The 19,275-nt window shown below is 49.6% G+C and overlaps 1 protein-coding gene across 3 annotated transcripts; it reads right to left on the reverse strand.

Annotated features, from left to right (window-relative positions):
* Positions 1–662: 662 nt before the first annotated feature.
* LOC118634349 (fructosamine 3 kinase related protein) lies at positions 663–12,491 on the reverse strand. Of its 3 annotated transcripts, none has more exons than XM_036268809.1 (7): positions 12,321–12,481; positions 6,292–6,443; positions 5,794–5,885; positions 4,472–4,554; positions 2,947–3,069; positions 2,334–2,668; positions 663–2,219 (listed from the first exon to the last, which is right to left on the reverse strand). In XM_036268809.1, the coding sequence occupies exons 1-7, from the start codon at positions 12,459–12,461 to the stop codon at positions 2,153–2,155; spliced, it is 993 nt and encodes a 330-aa protein (XP_036124702.1). In that variant the 5' UTR covers positions 12,462–12,481; the 3' UTR covers positions 663–2,152. The 3 variants fall into 3 exon arrangements, with proteins under 3 accessions (XP_036124702.1, XP_036124705.1, XP_036124704.1); XM_036268812.1 differs by lacking the exon at positions 12,321–12,481 and adding an exon at positions 8,317–8,415; XM_036268811.1 differs by having other exon boundaries at positions 663–2,668; positions 12,321–12,491.
* Positions 12,492–19,275: the final 6,784 nt, after the last annotated feature.

The raw sequence follows: 19,275 nt of genomic DNA on the forward strand, positions 1-19,275 counted from the left end.
TGAAGTGTCCTGTGCACGTTCGGGGACGCTCAGGCCCCAGCTCTCATTCCTGGTAAGGCTGTGCTGCCACGAAGTGACGTCTGGCCCGAGGAGGCTGCTATGGGGCTGGACCAGCCACTCCCTGCACCTGGTACAGCATCCACGAGGCTTCTCTCAGGAGGTCTGGGCCATCCTCCTGGTCTGACAGCCCAGTGGCCTGTCACTTCCTCCGGTGACCAGGCAGCAGGGGAGGCTGCCTCCCTTCCTCAGCCTCTCGGAACCCAGAGGGGCCTGTAAGCAACTCCACTCCACCTCCACAGGGCACCAGAAGGCGACCCTTCCTCTCACCACTGACTGTGGGTCCCAAAACACCAGTCTGGGCACTCGTCTACTCGATGGTTCCACGAATTACACGCACACTCTTCTTTTAAGATCTTCTATCTGCCCTGGCCAGTTTGGTTCAGTGGTTAGAGTGTCGGCCTGTGGACTGAAGAGTTGTGGGTTCGATTCCAGTCAAGGGCACGTACCTCAGTTGCACTTCGATCCTCAGACCTGGTTGAGGTCGTGCGGGAGGCAACCAATCGATGTGTCTCTCTCACATCGATGTCTCTCTCTCCCACTCTGTCTGAAAATCAATGAAGAAATATCCTCGGGTAAGGACTTAAAAAAAAAAAAATCTCCTATCTAAATAAACACACATTCTATGTAGCGTCTACCCACTGACCTTTCTGCTCCTGCCTGATTAACCACAGAAGAGAAAGAGAAGCCCTGAGCCATACCCCCCAAAACGGTTTCAGTTGCAGGATAATTATCTTTGTGGAAGACCTCAGGTCTGGGTACCCCCAAAACCAAACTGTTCTGAGAAGCAGGTTTGTGTTAATGATACAACAGCATACGTGCCATCATGAGGAAGCTGACTTGGGCACCCTTTCCCTCAGAGACAGTTATTTGTTTCCCCAGGATCGAAAAAAATAAGCTAAAACCCTGGCACACGGTCGTCTAGGAATTACTAGGTTTCAAAGCCCGATAACCACAAGCTCTTAAAAGTCAGTCCTCTCCCACTTCCCACTAAAACCAGAACTCTGAAGGCATCATTCTGCTTCTGAACTACACCGAGGGACCTCAACCTCTGCACAGAAATAGGAAAATGAATCCATCCTCTCCGACCGCCTCCAGTCCACTGGTGTCCTGACCCTGCTGGTTCCCGCCCCACCCTAGGCCCAGCCCAGACCCAGTGGGTGGCCACAGATTCTTCACAAAATGCAGTTCAACAGTTGCTTTCCAGCATTTACTGTATCTCAGGGTGACCACAAGCAGCAGTTAAACTGCAGTAAGGCAAATATGAGAGTCCTCAGCCCTTATTTTGAAGCCATTCTCTTATTCAACAAAGTCAAGGGAAAAAATTGCTCTTTTAAGAAACAATTTATTATAATAACACATTACAAAGGTTTCTTGGCAAAGAGCTAGGAAAACAATGAATTATGATTTAAATGAGGGAAGTAGTCTCTTGCATCATTGAAACCACTGAAAAGTTTATGCAAAAGGATTTATCAGCATCAATGCCATTTGTGAATGTTCCTCATCACTCAAGACGAAAGGAGGGAGAACACTGGCTTAGGGCTGGCTTTATCAGGTACAAAGGAAGGGCAACTCGGCAAGCTGAGGAAGCCAGACAAGATGGGGTGCGAAGAGGAGCTATTCAGTGGCTCCTAAATCTACTGAGGACTCCCTGAAGCTGGCAGTTTGGTCACTCCCCAAATCATTTCCAGACCTGCTCAGCCTGCGGCTGGTCCAGAGGTCACACAGAAAACAAAGGGAATGTGCTCAACTTAGGAAATGGTCCATTAAGATGCTCCTAGTAGGACAGTTTCATGCCTAGACCCAAGCCTTAGCCATCGAGCAGCATCACCCTGAACGTGAGAGCCATACCTGGAGACGAGACAGGAAGGGTGATGGAAAGGGGCCCTCGGCAGCCGTGCGTGGGCACTGGCCACTTCCCTTCTCTACCTCTGGGGCAGCTGCATGGTTCAACCTAGCCCAAGCTCCACAGGTCCCTCTGTTCACATCACATTGCTAGTATGGTTTATCCAGCTACAAAGTCTAATGAAATGTACAACTTTAGGATGACGGATGACAATACCTTTCTTCTGTGATATTACATACTTTTCAAGGCTTAGAAAGTTGGTCTGAAGCTATTCCAGCTGCGTGGAGAAATGGAGAAAAACCCCTGACGAAGAGGACTGTGGAGAAGCAAGAGGGGCAGGCCACAGGCATCTGGTTAGGCGCTGGTACACCTGAACTCGAGGCCCAACAGACTCCTACACAGGCCTCCTTCCAGAAGAGAGCAAACTCACTTGATGAGATTCCTCATGATATTGAGGGAGGACCCTCTATACCCTGATCCGAAATGATTCCAGTGGTTCAAATAGTGGAAGAGCTGATACAGCTTCAGGCGCTTCTCAAACCCAGGGGCCTTGGGGATCTTGTTGTGGTAGGCAGAGTAGAAGGTGCTACTAAAGCCCCCAAACATGCCGGCTATTGCCAGCTCATATTCCGAGTGGCCATAGAAAGAAGCCGGGTCAAAAATGATGGGCCCAGAGGAATCCTCTGCAACGTTTCCTCCCCAAAGGTCTCCGTGCAGCAGGGCTGGGACGATGTCCAGATCAAGGAACAGGTCAGGGATCTTCAACTGCAGAGAGGAAATGCAGCCTCAGCAAAGCAAGTAACGCATGCGAGAGATGCACATGCTCTTCCCATGTGGCTCCACCGGCCCAATCGAAGAGCATGCAGACGCTCATGGCCATGCACGGTTCAGGCAAGATGCAGGAACACCAACAGCCGTCCTACTGGCCAGCCCCACCGCCTCCTATCCACACCCATACTCACAGTGCTGTACCTGACTTGGCACCTCTCCCTACTGGGGCTGCAGGGCATGGTGGGCACAGGGCACGGTGGGGTTCTGCTTACCTGCAGAGCAGACCAGAGCTCAAGGGCCTCTCTGTCTCCAGACCCCTTCTCTACCATGTCCATCTGAGGCTGAATGCGCTGCTGGGCATAGAATGCGACCCAGTCCTTCTGCCAGTCATTCACCTGCACAGGTAATAACAAGGAGAAAGCAGAGCTCAGAGGGACATGCCAGAGCTGAAGGAGGTGCCCCAAAGTGGAAAGGGCTAACTGTCGCAGACACCACTACAGGGACACGTTTGAAGGGGTGGGAGCTGGTGGGGCAGCATGGGGCCTCGTGCATGTGGTGGGACCTTAAAGCCTGTCCCAGGAGCAGTGGGAAGGGGACCCTTCCCAGTGCAGAGCAACAGGTCCACTCTGAAGAGCTCTAGGACGTTTTCTTTCCGTCTATACTCACACAGGAGCAAAGAGGCCAGAGCACGCTGACCTTTTCTGACCCTGTGGCTCATTTCTGTCCATCCATCTGGCCATAGAGGACCCCTCGTCAGCCCCTCCCAAGCAGCTAGCACTGCCCTCTCCAGACTGGTAACGTGGGAAGTCACGTGGAGCCCTGTTAAAAAGACCACTGAGAGAGGATGTCCAGGCCGCAGGTGCTGACCATCCAGGAGGGAAGCAAGACAGACACACACAAGGGTAGAATAGCACAGGGCAGTATGTGATGTGCAATGACAGAACATCACACACACACAAACGCACTCTCTCAAAGGCGTGCACACACTCCTGTACTCTCACACAAAGGCACTCTCACATGTGCACATGTGCACACTCGCAGCCAGCAAGTTACAGGTGGGAGAGAAAGGAGCAGAGCCCACTGAAACCCCCCGAGCAGCCCGGAACAGAAGGCGTAGCTGCCAGCCACTCACCACCCCAAACAGGTTCCCGATCAAGATTCGAAACATCTCAAAATCTGAATAGTGTCTCCTGCACCCGTATGCCCACCAGGAAATCCCAAAAGTTTTCTACAGTAGAGTCCTTCCAAGAAGCCACCCACTTTTTGCTGAGAGCACAGCCACTGTCCTAACAACTCTGCATGTGCTGGGTGTCAAATTCCCAGGGGAGCCAACCGTAAAATCAGAAAACAAAGTAACAATCCCTTTTCATTTTGCTATCTTTGAGAGCTCACTGTTTAAAATAAAACACTTCTAAAATTTCTAATTTTTACCCACCTTGAAATCCAGCATCCTAACTTGCTGGCCTTCTCTGTTTCTCTGAGCTTACCTAGCACATGAGGGAGTAAAGCTCATGTCAACCTCTTGAAAATTAGCAAAGAAAGAAAGGGAGCAAAGATTTATTAAATTTAACAAAAAAAGGGGGGAGGGTGTGCTTTCCCCAGCTGTTTCTGAACAGCTATCCTGAGTGGAAAATAGAGCCAGAAGCTCATGTCAACCTCTTGAAAATTAGCAAAGAAAGAAAGGGAGCAAAGATTTATTAAATTTAACCCAAAAAGGGGGGAGGGTGTGCTTTCCCCAGCTGTTTCTGAACAGCTATCCTGAGTGGAAAATAGAGCCAGAATGCTGGCGTTGCTCACCTGGGGGAGATATCCACAGCACGTCACCACGTCAAACCCAAACTGGTCTATGAAGGGCCGTTCTGCCTGCCCACCTCCTCTCCCTTGAAAGCAAAAGAAAAACAGGACACGACTAGTTGCCTTGCTCCCTGGGTCCTGCTCTAGGAGCTCAGAGTAGCTTGAGACCTGATGTCAGCCTACCTCCTCTACCTCGGGTTCCCAGAGACAAGCAAGTGCACTGGTCTCCACCAGCCCTCAGGACCAAGGACCCGAGCCTGTTCCATCACACTCAGCAACCAAGGACACTCAGTTTGTTTGTTTGTTTGTTTGTTTGTTTTGTGGTATGTGCCCCTAGCAGGAACCAAACCCAGGACTCTCTGGTCCGCAGGCCGATGCTCAACCGCTGAGCCAAACTGGCCAGGGCTAGGACACTCAGTTTTCCAGGAGCAACACCAGAAGATGCCCAGAGGATGCTCGGGACAGAACAGCTTGCAGTGGCCAGCTCAGCATTTGCCATTTGTGACAAACTGCTGTGCTTTGAAATGGTCTCCTCCTTTGCAGCTCCCCAAATGCAAAACAAATCCTAACCAGTACCTGTGGTTTGGAAGGGAGAGAACGGGTTGACTAACAGGATCCGTCTGTCTCCCACATAGCTTCTCACAGGACTGAAGTCTGACAGGATCTGTCTGTCCAGAGCATATTCTTACAGGTAACAAGTCTGACAGAATCTGTCCCCCACAGTGTATTCTCACAGGACAGGAGTCTGAGGGGATCTGTCTGTCTAGAGCAGTGGATTTCCACAGTACTGGTTCTGACAGGATCTGTTTAGCACAGCAGATTCTCTGCCATCTGTTTCTGGGGTGAGCTACTGTTTAGCAGTTACCATCTGGGCTACACAGGAATTATCAAATGTCCAAGGATGACAATACTGGAAGACACCCAGTGCTAACAGCACACTCAGCTCTATGAAGGTCAGGTGTGAGGCTATCATCGTGAGCCTCGCTGTACTTTGTCTTAGGAGAAAAGGTACTGCATGGAAAGCCAGAGAAACTTCAACAGACTTTCTTCTGGGGACGAGAGGTAAAAGGAACCATAATATTGATGGGGTTTTGAGTCCAGTAAAGATTCCCTGTCTTCCAAATGCATTTGTGGTGCAGTACACTAACTGCAGTCAGTGTTCACTGTACCCCAAACATGCATCTTGGGAGTGACATTCCTTTCCTTTGGCATCAACACAGGTCTGACCCTCACTCATATGGCTGTGGCATAACCTCACACAGACACCCGTAAGATCCCAATGTCCTCCTCCTGGCAGGGTCCCTCTTGCTAACAAAATGCCGTACCCACTCTGCCGGCCTCCTTCTGTAGCGCCTCTCCAAGCTTCTTGTTCTCTAGGTGCAGATCTGCTAGCTGGGCTCCGAGCTTTGCAGCATGACTGTGAAACCAACAGGCAGCAACTCAGCGTGTGACAGATGCGGATAATGCATCCATCTGAACCGTCTCAGGCCACATAAAGTAGGTCAAACATTTTGACGATATAAAGTCGGTTCTGGTGAAGCAAGAGGGAGATGATGGGCCCTCATTATTTGAGGGTCTTTCCCAGACTTATCTGAGCTTGAAGCCAAGTCCTCTGTTAGCATCTCACCTCGAGAGATTCCTTTCCTGTTTGCCTTTGGCTTGCAGAGTATATGCTACTCATTCTGCAGAATCCATGATGTGTGGGGTAGAGGGATTCTTATATCACATCTCCCAAAATTATACCCCAAATACAAGCTTCAGGTATGCAGGAACCACTCAGAAGAAAATCAAAGCCAACCAGAGGGGAAGGTGCCAAGACGTACCTGCTCAGATACCTCATGTCCAAGTGCTCCATCACTAGCATACTGCCACCTCCCGGGGCATCAAGAACCTTGATGGGTTTGGGTACTTTAACTGTGTCTGTTTTCAGGATTGCAGTTAAACTTGCCATCTCACCCTCAAACATTCTTTTAGCCTATCAGAAAAATTAATGGTGGAGGGGAAAGAGGAGAGAGAGTGAGATCACTTCTGGAAAAGTTCTATGTAGACATGTTTTCTCGGGCATTACAATTTTATTTTATTTTATTTTAATTTTTTTTATCGTCACCCAAGGACATTTTTCTATATTTTGTTCAGATAGAGTGGGAGGGAGAGAGAGAGAGAAACATCGACGTGAAAGGGACACATCAAGTGGTTGCCACCCACACGACCCAACCAGGGCCAGGGACAAACTGCAACCGAGGTACGTGCCCTTAGCGGGAACCAAACCCAGGGCTCTCCAGACCACAGGCCGACGCTCTAACCGCTGAGCCAAACCGGCCAGGACGGGCATTACAATTTTATTTTATTTTATTTATTTATTTTTTTAATCCTCACCCGAGGGTATTTTTCCATTTTTTGTACAGATAGAATGGGAGGGGGAGAGAGGAAGGGAGAGAGAGAGAGAAACATTGACGTGAAGGGACACATCGAGTGGCTGCCAACCGAAGTACATGCCCTTAGCGGGAACCGAACCCGGGTCTCTCCAGACCGCAGGCCGACACTCTAACCGCTGAGCCAAACTGGCCAGGGCTAATTTTAAATCAAGGCTACCCTGACTGCAGAGTAAAATAAATAGTTTTTTTTGGCTTTTCAGTAGAGTAGATTACACATTCTGAAGATGCACAGGAGTAAGGATTGTACTTTCTAGCACTGTACTATATATTTTTTTTTTCTTTATTGATTTTGGAGAGAGAGGGAGAGGGAGATAGAAACATAAATGAGAAAGAACATCGATTGGCCACCTCCTGCATGCCCCCCACTAGGGATCAGGCCCACAACTTGTGCATGTGCCCTGACTGGGAATCAAACTGGCGACTTCTTGGTGCATGGGTCGATGCCACCCCGGCCGAGCGTTGTACTATATTTTTATGCTATCGTTGAATCCAAGCTCTCTGCAGAGGGAGGAGGCAACTATTAACATTCCATTAAATAACTGGTACAGAGCTGGACTGTGGTAGTACCTCAACCACAATTCTGTCCCACTACAATCACAGAACCAGCTTTCTGGCCTTACCCTGTTTCTTACAAGATACTGAGTTGGTTTTCAACAGCAACAGAACAAAACTGTATGTCATGCTAAAGTATGCTCAGAGAAGAGAAATTTGACCTTCAATACCTGGAACCAAAGTTTCACGATCCCTCATACTCCCCCACCCCCTTCCCTCAGGGAACCAAAAAGCTGGGACTTGAATGGAACTGTCACTGGTCCACTGTCCAGGAGGATCCAGTGCTGAAGCCGCCACTGAAACCTGCTCCGCCAACCCTTTCACATACCAGCCCCTCCTTCCTTAACTCCTTAAATTTCACCCAAACCCGTAATCTCCTGTCTCCTCGACTTTGCAAAAAGCCCTTTTCTTTTCCCAAAAGCCAATGTCATAGCATTGACCTCTACACACATCATCAGCGAGTCCTTGCTTGGTAACACCACCTGGCCCCTCAGGTTCAGATGACCCCATCTGCATATGCCAGGAACCTGACATCACTTTTCACCTGAATGAACCACCAAGTTCTATGACACCTCCTACCTAGCACTGGAAACTGTTGCATCTTGAACACCATTCCCATCCTAGCCCAAAAGCCCTTGTTCCCCCTACAATGACCATCATCCACCTGGTCTCTCTGCTCACCAAACTGTAGCAATTAATACAGAAGGTAAATCCCACCTGGGAACACACCCTGGAGCTACCAACTCTGCCTTCATCCTGCATGTATGTGGTCCCACAGGGTCTGACCCTGCCCACTTTCCCGCCCTCATCCAGGGCCCCTACCTGGGCTCACCCCTTACACTTACATACATACACACATACCCGCTCTGTGCTCCTGGATTACAGCCTTCTCTTAGTTTCTCGAAGATCCCCTGCTTTCTTCAGCCCCAAAGCCTCTACACACCGTGTCACCTCTACTTGGAACACTATGCTCCAGCTTTTGCCAAGTCAGCTCCTTACTCATCATGCTTCAGATTTCAACTCAATTATGAGTCTGACTTCTCAGAAATCTTCCCTAACTTCCCAGACTAAACAATTCCTCTCCTTTAAAATATTTTGTAAGTAAAAATGCTACAGAAGTACATGCAGTAAAGTCTACAACTCAGAAGCGTCCAAAACTGATTCTCACAGTCAGCACATCCGCGTGACTGCAGCACTGATGGAGACTGGACATTACCGTCCAGAGGCTCTTCTCCTCCCCCAGCCGCTGCTGTCCCCACCCCGCAGACTGTTTTGTCTGCTTTGTCATTCCACACACAGAGGCAGATGATCTGGCTTCTTTGTTTCATCTCCTACTTTGGTAATAGATAGTCAGAGCTTATTCTCACTGCTGTACTTCAGAACTCTGCTGTGAGAATGTTCCAAAATGTGTCCATCCTGTCTCCTGCTGATGGACAGCTGGGCTTCCAGTTTGGGACTACTACAAACAGTGCTGCCATGGACATTCCTCTACATATTCTCATAGTTACTAATTCTGTGGCCTTGGGCAAGTTACTTAAGCTCTCTGGGTCTCAGTTTTCTCTTCTGTAAAATGGGGTTAATAGTAATACAAATAGCATGGGCTTGCGGCCATGATTAACTAAGTTAGCAGCTAACACTTACATAATCCATTCTAAACACTATATAAATATTATTATTATACTACCTTCAAAAGTTATAGTCACCAAGAAGAAAGATAAAAACTGTATCTTGCCCTGGCCAGGTAGCTCAATTGGTTAGAGTGTCGTCCCTATACACCAAGATTTCGGGTTTGATCCCCGGTCAGGGCACACACAAGAATCAATCAATGAATGCATAAATGGAACAACAAATTGATGTTTCTCTCTCCCTTCTTCTCTCGCAAATCAATAAAAAAATAAATAAAAAAGAACTATGTCTTAAGGAGACTTTTCAGAGCATTCTCTTCAGAAGATAAAATGAATGGACCCTAGCTGTATTTTGTCGAAGAGTAAGGTAAGGGATAACTTTTTATGAGTTTATTTGAGCCATACTGATAACAACTGGGGATAGATTTTTTTTTTAAATGCAGGGAGAGGTGAACCCAAGGCTCCCTCACGGAACTATCCACTGCCACGTGGTCTTAAGTGTCTAACTAAACCTAAAAACACTGCTACTCTAGAGCTGAACCAAGGTAAAAGTAAGCAACGGTTAGGGCTAGTGCTACAACAAATCTAGATCTTAAGGGAGGGAAAACCAATTACACAAGTATGCAAAAGACAGATAAGAATAATAAAGAGGCCCTGGCCGGTTTGGCTCAGCGGTTAGAGCGTCGGCCTGCGGTCCGGAGAGACCCGGGTTCAGTTCCCGCTAAGGGCACGTACCTCGGTTGCAGTTTGTCCCCGGCCCTGGTTGGTCGTGCGGGTGGCAGCCACTCGATGTGTCCCTTCACGTCGATGTTTCCCTCTCTCTCTCTCCCTCTCTCTCCCTCCCACTCTACCTGAACAAAAAATGGAAAAATGTCCTCGGGTGAGGATAAAAAAAAAAAAAAAAAAAAAAAAAAAGAATAATAAAGAGGTAAAACCAGTTAGACGAAGTCGATTGCAAGGGTGGGGGGATGAAAAGAATAACGGAAGACCAGCCAAGAAGTCTTTTTTTAGAAGCCTGGAAGAAGACATTTTCACCCCTTAAAAAGTAAAGCATAGCCCAGCTGGTGTGGCTCAGTGGTCCAGTTCAATTCCCAGTCAGGGCACATGCCCAGGTTGTGGGCCCGATCCCAGTAGGGGGCATGTAGGAGGCGGCCAACTGATATTCTCTCTCCCTCTCTCTTCCTCTCTCTCTAAAAATCAATAAAGAGAAAAATAAACAAAAAGTAAAGCATAAAGAGTCCTATTTTCCATCCAAACAACATATGTTTATGCTATGACCAGTACATTTGCAAAACTCACACAGTATATGCCAAAGCAAGCTGGAAAATGACAAGTTTGGAACTATCTACCGAACAACTGGAAAGAACTGATTAGCAAAAGAAGAATTAATAAAGCACCAAGAGAATGGACTTTGATGCCAAAATAAAAAGAACCCAAAGAAATAGCAGCAAAACAATGTTTAAAAAGCATCACTAGTAGTCTCATCGTAGTCAACAGAAAATATTTGCTTCCCCTGTAATCAATACCAAGTTTTCACTTATTACAAATGCCAAGGAAGGTGGAAATAAAGACATGAAAAAGATGGATACCACACAAGAGGAAAAAATACCCAGAGAAGCCCTGCAGTAGAAAATAAGGAACGCTGGCTGGGCTGGAATGGCTGTTGGTTGAGAGTTGTCTGATGCACCAAAAAGTTTTCTGGTTCAATTCCTGGTCAGGGCACAAACCTGGGTTGAGGGTTTGATCTCTGGTCAGGGAACTTATGAAAGGCAACTGATCCCTGTTTCTCCCTCACACCGATGTTTCTCTCTCTCTCTCTTGCTACATTAGAACTGCTTGGGCCCTGGCTGGTTTGGCTCAGTGGTTGGAGCGTCGGGTTCCTTCCCGCAAAGGGCGCGTACCTCGGCTGCAGTTTGTCCCCGGCCCTGGTTAGGTCGTGCGGGTGGCAGCCACTTGATGTGTACCTTTCGCGACGATGTTTCTCTCTTTTTCTCTCTTCCTCTCTCTCCCTCCCGTTCTATCTGAACAAAAAAAATTTAAAAATGTCCTCGGGTGAGGAGAAAAAAAAAAAAAAGAACTGCTTGGGGTAAATCGATGTAACAGGGTAACTTCAAGGATGAACAGCTGACAAGTTCCTACAAAAGAGGATGTGTACAGGATGACACGGCTGAGCTCTGGAGAACGACGCTGGTTCCGAGAACAGCATTACAGAGAGAGTTCGTGGCACATCGTTGTGGAAGATGAGAAGGAAATGAAAATGACTGCAAGAAAGATTTCTAAGGCAAGGATAAACGCACCGCCATGGTATGTGACCTATAGGACTTGGTCCGGGGTAAGCACCTCAGCCTCATTTGAAACCAGGCATCACCCACTCCTGTTCATTGCCCACTGGAGCCAGGCTGGGCCTTCTAGCTACCAGTAAATGCAGTGACCCACCTAAACCGGGAAAAGGGACACCGACAACCAGGAGCAACAGCTTTAGCAGTGGGGCTCACCTGTTTTCTACAGGACCCTTGAGAACAGAGTTCATGTACAAACAGAATGGAGGCTGCAAGGAACTGAGTACTCTGCCCCCCCCCAATTTCTATGCTGAAACCTAAGCCCCAACGTGATGGTATCAGGAGGTGGGGCCTGGGGAGGTGATTAGGACACGGGGTGCAGCCCGCGCGCGACCTGGCTCTCACCGGACCCCGATACTGCCAGCGCTCTGAGCTTGGGCTTCCAGACTCCAAAATGGGAGAAATCAATGTCTGTCGTTCAGGCCGCCCGGCCTGTGTGGTCACAGCAGCCCAAACTGACGGAGGCAGCGGCTAAGCTATTTTCAACAACTCAGAAACGGCTGTGATCTCTGGAAGTTCAAAGGAGGCCCCGGCATGAGGCTCCTGCTCCCCGTCAGCGTTCACAGCGCGCCCGGCCCATCGCGGAGACAACTGGGCGCTCCCGGTCCACGCCGCGCAGGGAGGCTCGCCGGCCGGGCCCACCCCCCACCTCCCTGGGCTGAAGCGGCGACACGGGGCTGGGCCTGCGCTGCCGACCCCAGAAAGCGAGGGCACGGCCCGACGGTAAGGCCGGGTCACCCAGGGCCACCGCCCGGCGGCCACGGGCTGTGACAGCCCCGCCCGCCGGACCTCAGCCGGTGCCCCGCCCTCCAGCCTCCCACCCCGGACCCCAGGCCCGAATCGCGGACCCCGCCGCCGGCCCTCCGCCCTCTCGTCCCGCCCGGCTCGCGGCAGCCCTGACCTCCGCCTGGGTGTTCGTTTTCACAAACACTCGTCCTCTGTCCGTGTCGTAACTCTGGCCCTGGCTAATGCACCCGCCCCCCGAGTGGCCCGTGGCCTGGACGGAGCTGCAGCCCAACTCGCGCCTCAGCAGCTCCTCCATGTTCGACTGCGGGCCCGCCTCAGGAGGCGCGGAGACGTCTGGGGACTGGGCGAGGCGCGTTGCGTCACGTGGGGGCGGGGCCGGGTTGACGTGCAGGGATTGGGTGAGGGGCGGGACGACGCCGGGTGGGGGCGGGGCCGCGTTGCGCGTACACCAGGGGCCTGGGGGGTCCTGGGGCTCTAGCTCTGCTCCTGACCTTGCCTTTCACCTGCTCTTGACCTGGTGTGGCTTTTGGCTTGCCCCGACCCTTGTCTTCCCCTGATCCCGGTTTTGCTCTTGCCCTGACCTTGTCCACTGGCCTTCCCTTGCCCTAGGGCACAGACCCTGCTCCAGCCCACTGTTCTGGGATCTTTTCTTGCTCTGCCCCAGCTGCCCTTGTCCCCTTGTTGGACCTTAAGCTCGGGATCAGATGGTCACAGCTCATGGGGGTTTCCCTGACCTGGACGACTCCTACAACACCCTTAGGAGTGACATCTTACCTTTTGTGTGTGTGTGTAGGTGATTATACAATTAACATCTGTTCTTCCAACTAGACTTTAGTGATTTGAGGGCAGAATAAAGTCAGCTTTGGTCCCTGTATTAGTCAGGGTTCTCCAGAAAAACCAAAATAACAGGAGATGTATACATACAGAGTGATTTATTTTAAGGAATAGGCTCACACAACTTTGGAGGTGCAAGACCAAAATCCTGAAGGTAGACCAGCAAGCTGGGGACACAGAATTGTATTCTACTGGCAGAGTTTATTCTCCCTTGGAAGAGGTCAGTGTTTATTCTACTCAGGCCTTCACTGAGTAGATGAGGCCCACCCACGAAGTAATTGGCTTCACTCAAAGTCCACTAATTTAAATGTTAATCTCATCCAAAACAGGCAAGAGACAGGCTAGTAAGCCAGGACCAGTGGAATAGGGAAACTGAGATAGTTAAATGGCTAAGCAGTTTACAGCCATCTTAGTAAATCATAAAATTGTATCTTCCCTAAACCAAGGACACTTAAGAGTAAATGGTTTTTGCTTGGCCAGTGTGACTCGGTGGTTAGAGTGACTGCCTGCACACCAAAGGGTCATTGCAAGCCTTCTGTGCCTGTCCTCAAGAACCCACCCCTTCTTTTCTGTTGTTAATTCTCACTCGAGGATATTTTTTCCTTTTTTTTTAAGATGGAAGGGAGGGAGAGAGAGAGAAACATCTGGGGCAGGGATCCAACCTCTAACCCTTTGGTCTGTGGGCCAACGCTCTAACCGCTGAGTCAAAGTGATCAGGGACCCCCAAGGCTCCCTTTTCTCTGACTTCTGAATGAGCCAAAGCAGCCCAGCCTAGGCTCATTTCCACACCTAGTCTTTTTTTTTTTAAGTTTTTATTTTATTTATTTATTTATTTTTATTTTTTTGATACATGCCCCCTAGCAGGAACCGAACCCGGGACTCTCTGGTCCACATGCCGACACTCCAACCGCTGAGCCAAACTGGCCAGGGCATGCACCTAGTCTTTCTCCTGTTGCTTCTGTCCTAGGCCATTCCTTGTTTCACTGTCCCCAGTTTTGTTTTGTTTTTAACGTTTTAAAAATTTTGTTGTTGTTGTTGATTTTGGAGAGAGAGGGAGAGAAAGGTAGAAACATTGATGAGAAAGAACATCAACTGGCCACCTCCTGCATGCCCCCCCCCACTGGGGGGGGCAGGCCACAACCTGGGCATGAGCTGACCGGGAATCGAGCCAGTGACCTCTTGGTGCATGGGTCGACACTCAACCAGTGAGCTACACGAGCCGAACTGTCCCCAGCTTTAATAAATGTCCTCTAAAAATCTTCTGGAGGGCCAGGGATGGTGTCCACTAGAACCCAGCTCTTCCTTCCACCTTCTCCACTGGCTGGTCTGGTGTGAACTGTCCTAAGTGATGAGGAGGTTGTCTGTGGGGGCTAAAAGGGGACAGAGAAGAAGCGAGTTGCCAGTAGGTGGCCTGAGAAGAATGCAAGCCTTTGGGGCCGGACACACCTGGGCATGGAGGCTCTGCACTGGGCGAGACTGAGGGGGCGGGACTTGGGCGGGGTTTGGGGTGTAGCATCTGGTGGGCGAGAGGTTGGGTGGCGCCCGGACAGGGCGGTGGGTAGGGCGAAAGTCTGGCGTAAAATCTACATTACATGGTTTTCCTAAGGCTCTGGTACTTTCTGGAGCATCCGTGAGGTTATAGCTTTGCTTAAAATAGTTTTTTTCCCCCTATGTCGGAAGAACAACTGGCACCTTGGCTGTGAATTCTTGGTGAGTCATCAGCAAATAGACATCCAGTGTGAAAGTCTGATCAGCTGTTAGTTTCTATTTACTTTTTGACAGCAGAGAGAGAAATAAGAAGAGTTCATTGGTGTGTGCAAGTGCCTGGGGCTTTGGAGAAAATATAGTTAGTCCCTTTTTAGTTCTTAAGTCTATTTTTATTTGAGCATCATAGAAAGAAACTCAAATGCTTTTCCATAGTCAAGTGGGATATAATTTTCACATCATGTAAAAAGTTCCCTTGTATATCACCCAGAGATGGCAGACATTCCTTTTCTCCTTCACCTTCCATCATAGGTGCTACAACTGTGCTCTAGGTCAGAGGCCACTGCACAGTGACACACAGAAACCAACTGCAGTGCAAACTGGGAACAAACCCTCAAACAGTTAAGCATAGTTATTGTACCACCCAGCAATTCCACTCCTACATATATACCCAGAAAATAAAAACATATGTCTACAAAGACACTTGTTCACTGATGTTCATAGCAACTCTATTCATAATAGCCAAAAGGTGGAAACAACCCAAATGTCCATCCACAGATGAATGAATAAACAAAATGGGTTCTGTACATATAATGAAATATATGGGTCTTTAGGAAGGAAGGTAATTCTGACATGTTATAACATATGTGAACAGCCCAGCCTATGTGGTTCTGGTTGAGCATCAACCCATACACCAAGAAGTCATCCGTTTGATTCTTGGTCAGGGCACATGCCAGGTTGTGGGACAAATCCCCAGTGTGGGGGCATGCCAGAGGCAGCTGATCGATGTTCTCTTTCATCAGTGTTTCTCTCTCTCCCTCTCCCTTCCTCTCTTTCTAAAATCAAGAAAGAAAAACAAATTTTTAACAAATATATGAACATTGCAGGCACCGTAACTGAAATAAGCCAGTTCCAAAAGGATAAATACTGTATGAATTCATACACAGTACCTAGAGTAGTCAAATTCAGAGACAGAAAGCAGAATGGAGGTTGGAGGAGAGGGGATGGGGAGTTAGTAGTGTTTAAGGGGGACAGAGTTTCAGTTTAGTGAAGATGACAAAGTTCTGGAAATGGATGGTGGGGATGATTGTGCAACAATGGGAATGAACTTAATGCCACTGAATTGTGCACATAAAGTGGGTAAAATGGTAAACTGTATGTTATGTATATTTTACTGCAACTTAAAAATGAAACAACAAAACCAAGGTTGTGATGCTGTGTTGACCAGCTCTGGCAATGGAAGCCACTGACATGACCTCTGGCCATCATGTTTTCTCTGAGCCTGCCTTTGCTAGAGTATCATCGGGAATGACAATTCCCACCCCTCCTGGTTGCTGTGAGATTAAAGTGGGTGAACCACAGATGCCCTGAGACTCTCTCACTGACCATCGAATGCAAGCCTAAACCACTCTGGACCTTGCCCTCAAGTCCCAAGGATGCCTCTCTCCCCGTGGTCCCTCCTCTCTGCTGTATGCATGGCCCGAAGCAGACTCTCCTCCCCTCTCTCCTCTAGTACTATCCAACATCACCACAGGGCAGGGCCAGTTGGAGACTGAGAACGTCACAATCAGCCAGGTGTGTGGCGGAGGGAGCCCATGGGATCTGCCAGGGTGAAGGCCTGACTTGGAGAACATGCCCTTTTCTCATCTCCACGTGAGGAATTGCCACCTGGAAACCAAATTTCTCTAAACTAGTGGTACTCAACTGTGTGTGGGAGGAGGAGGGATCTTGCACCCCTGCCCCAGGGATACCTGGCAATTCTGGAGACATTTTCAGTGGTCACAACTAGGGGGAAGGGTGTTGCTGGCAGCTAGTGGATAGGGATCAGGGACACCGCTCAACATCAGGCGATGTACCGGACAGCCCCACCACAGAGACTGATTTGGCCACAAGGGTCAAAATGCCTAAGGCATTTTGGCATGACAGCCTGAGGCGATGAAGACAGGCCCCTTCTGTGAAGGAGTGGCCCTGGCAGGGGCTTCTCAGGGTTGTATTGGTTTGTGAAATTTGCACAAGTCATATATTTACCCACAGTGGGCTTAGAGCTTTCCACTGCAATGCCTGCTTTGTTCCCTGCTCCTTGTGCCTGTGCGTAGTACAGCCTTTGGGGGATCCACCCCTCAGGAGGGAGTTAATTTTCATGGAAAATGTTTTTTATTTTTTTTATTTGTTTCTTTATTAATGTTAGAGAGAGGGCGGGGGAGAGATAGAAACATCTATGAGAGAGAACATTGATTGGCTGCCTCCTGCATGCCCCTCACTGGGGATTGGGCCCCTCACAGGGCATATGCCCTGACTGGGAATCGAACCAGTGACCTCTTGGTGCATGGGTGGATACTCAACCACTGAGCCGCACCAGCCAGGATATGGGAAGTGTTTATGTGGTTCTCAGTCATTTCTAGGTCCAGGGAGTCCCCACCAGCCCTGGACTGGTTTCAGGAACCCTACCACCACCATGTGAAACCCACCAGAGAAATGAGAGAATGCAGGGCCAGGTGTACCCCTGAGAGAATGAACCCAGGGGACTTGACTCTGGAAGGTGGAGGAGAAACAACTCTGAAAGAGCTGGCAAATAATTCTTTTTTTTTTTTTATCCTCACTCGAGGACATTTTTCCATTTTTGTTCAGATAGAGTGGGAGGAAGAGAGAGAGAAAAATATCGACGTGAAAGGGACACATCAAGTGGCTGCCTCCTGCACTGGGGCGGGGGACAAACTGCAACCGAGGTATGTGCCCTTAGCGGGAACTGAACCTGGGTCTCTCTGGACCACAGGCCAATGCTCTAACAGCTAAGCCAGAGCTAGGGAATAATTCTTGGCACATGGGCAAGGCTCTAGAAGACTTTCCTTTGGCTCCTGGAGAATGGAAAGCTCTTGTCCATCAGGAATACTTTCCTAACCAGCACCGGCAACAAACACTGAATGTCTCTTATGGGAACCATGTGCCTCAGGCCTATTCAGAAAGCCTAGGTTCATAAAGCACATGTCTGTTCACACATCTCAACCCATTGGGTCTCCTCTGGGGACCTGATATTTTATGTTGTGATGGAGTCTGCTGGTTACAGACAAATTGGCAGGATAAAAATCTCTCTTCTCCCTTGATAAATGATCACAGGACCCTGACACAGAGAGGCAATCACAGGTTATACAGACAAAAAAGTAAAAATAAACATAGTAGATCCACTTGTTGCCTTATGTATATGGGTGGCAGCATCTACTGTGGGTAGCTGGGACCCTGTGCCTGGGGACAGCAGTGGGGCATTTTAGCCTGGGCAGATCTCTGTCCCTGATGGACCCGGTGAGTGGGTCCTCCACAATGGTCCCCCAAGTGCCCAGCGAGATTGAGCCCAGGTGTTAGAGGCAGTCTCAATAATCATGAAAATGTAAGTAGCTGTAGATGTCTCCAACATACAGCAAGGTGGATGTGAGCCCCAAAGGGACACAGCCCTCTGTGGGTGTTCTGACCTTATCTCCCCTTCTCCCCTCACCAGGATGGGCTTGAGCTCTCCCCCACGCAATCATCCTCCCACGGAGTTGATGAACCAAACCAGTAGGTAAAATAAAAACAGCCCAGCCCTAGCCGGTTTGGCTCAGTGGTTAGAGTGTTGGCAGGCGGACCAGAGAGACCTTGTTCGCCCCCGCTGGGGACAGGTACCTTGGTTGCAGTTTGTCCCCGCCCCGGTTGGGGTCCTGTGGGTGGTGACCACTCGATGTGTCTCTCTCACATCCATATTTCTCTCTCTCTCTTCCTCCCTCTCTCCCTTCTGCTCCATCTGAAGATAAATGCAAAAATGTCCTCAAGTGAGGATTAAAAATAAAACAAAACAGCCCATACACATCACCATTCTCAAATCAAATTATTATTATTATTTTTTAAATCAAATGATCCTTGCTGTATTTTGATCCAATAGGGGGAAAAAATTGATGATAGGGAAGAGGAAATGGACATTCACACGAAGGATTTTATGGAGCTGAACGCTCACCTGGTCAGACTCCCAGAGCTGAAGGCAGGCCCAGGACTGAAGACCACGATTCCCTACACCTGGAGGGAAGCCGGGGCTAGCGAGTCCCCACCTTGTCCTCTTCCCCAGCACCTGCACAGACACGTGCACGGACGCATACACTGACACGCACACAGGCACACACACGAACACGTGCACACGTACACAGGCGCACGAACACACACAGGCACACGCAGCCATGGACTCTGAGTCGCTCTGGGACAAGGAAGATGTCTTGGAGCAGCCCTGGGGAAACACCTTGAGTTCGTCCGGGGCAGAGACCCCTGGCACTAGAAGACCTGGCACTGGCGTCGGGGCGGAGCGTCCGCGGACACAACCGGCCCACAGCGCCGGGCGCCGGCCCACGCGGCAGGGTAAACGCCCGGACCCGTCCCCTGCTCGTCCCACCCCGCATTGGCTACCAGAGCAACGTCCCCGCCCCCTGTCACCTCTGGCTCCGCCCCACCCTTCTCTGGACACCCCATGGCCCCGCCTCCCTCCTACCATTGGCTGCAGCGGGGGTGGGCGTCGGTCTGGAGGTGGAGACCGCGACGAGATGGACGGGCAGATT

Source organism: Molossus molossus, unplaced genomic scaffold (assembly GCF_014108415.1).
Source record: "Molossus molossus isolate mMolMol1 unplaced genomic scaffold, mMolMol1.p scaffold_m16_p_19, whole genome shotgun sequence".
NCBI lineage: Eukaryota > Metazoa > Chordata > Mammalia > Chiroptera > Molossidae > Molossus > Molossus molossus.

What these genes read in the sequence shown, in the direction of transcription:
- LOC118634349 (XM_036268809.1), bottom strand. Translation starts at nt 12,461, where the DNA reads ATGGAGGAGCTGCTGAGGCGCGAGTTGGGCTGCAGCTCCGTCCAGGCC. An exon ending in AAACGAACACCCAGGCGGAG is followed by an intron (nt 6,444 to 12,320) that starts GTCAGGGCTGCC and finishes TTTTTCTGATAG; the next exon opens with GCTAAAAGAATGTTTGAGGG. An exon ending in ATCATGAGGAATCTCATCAA is followed by an intron (nt 2,220 to 2,333) that starts GTGAGTTTGCTC and finishes GCTTCTCCACAG; the next exon opens with TCCTCTTCGTCAGGGGTTTT.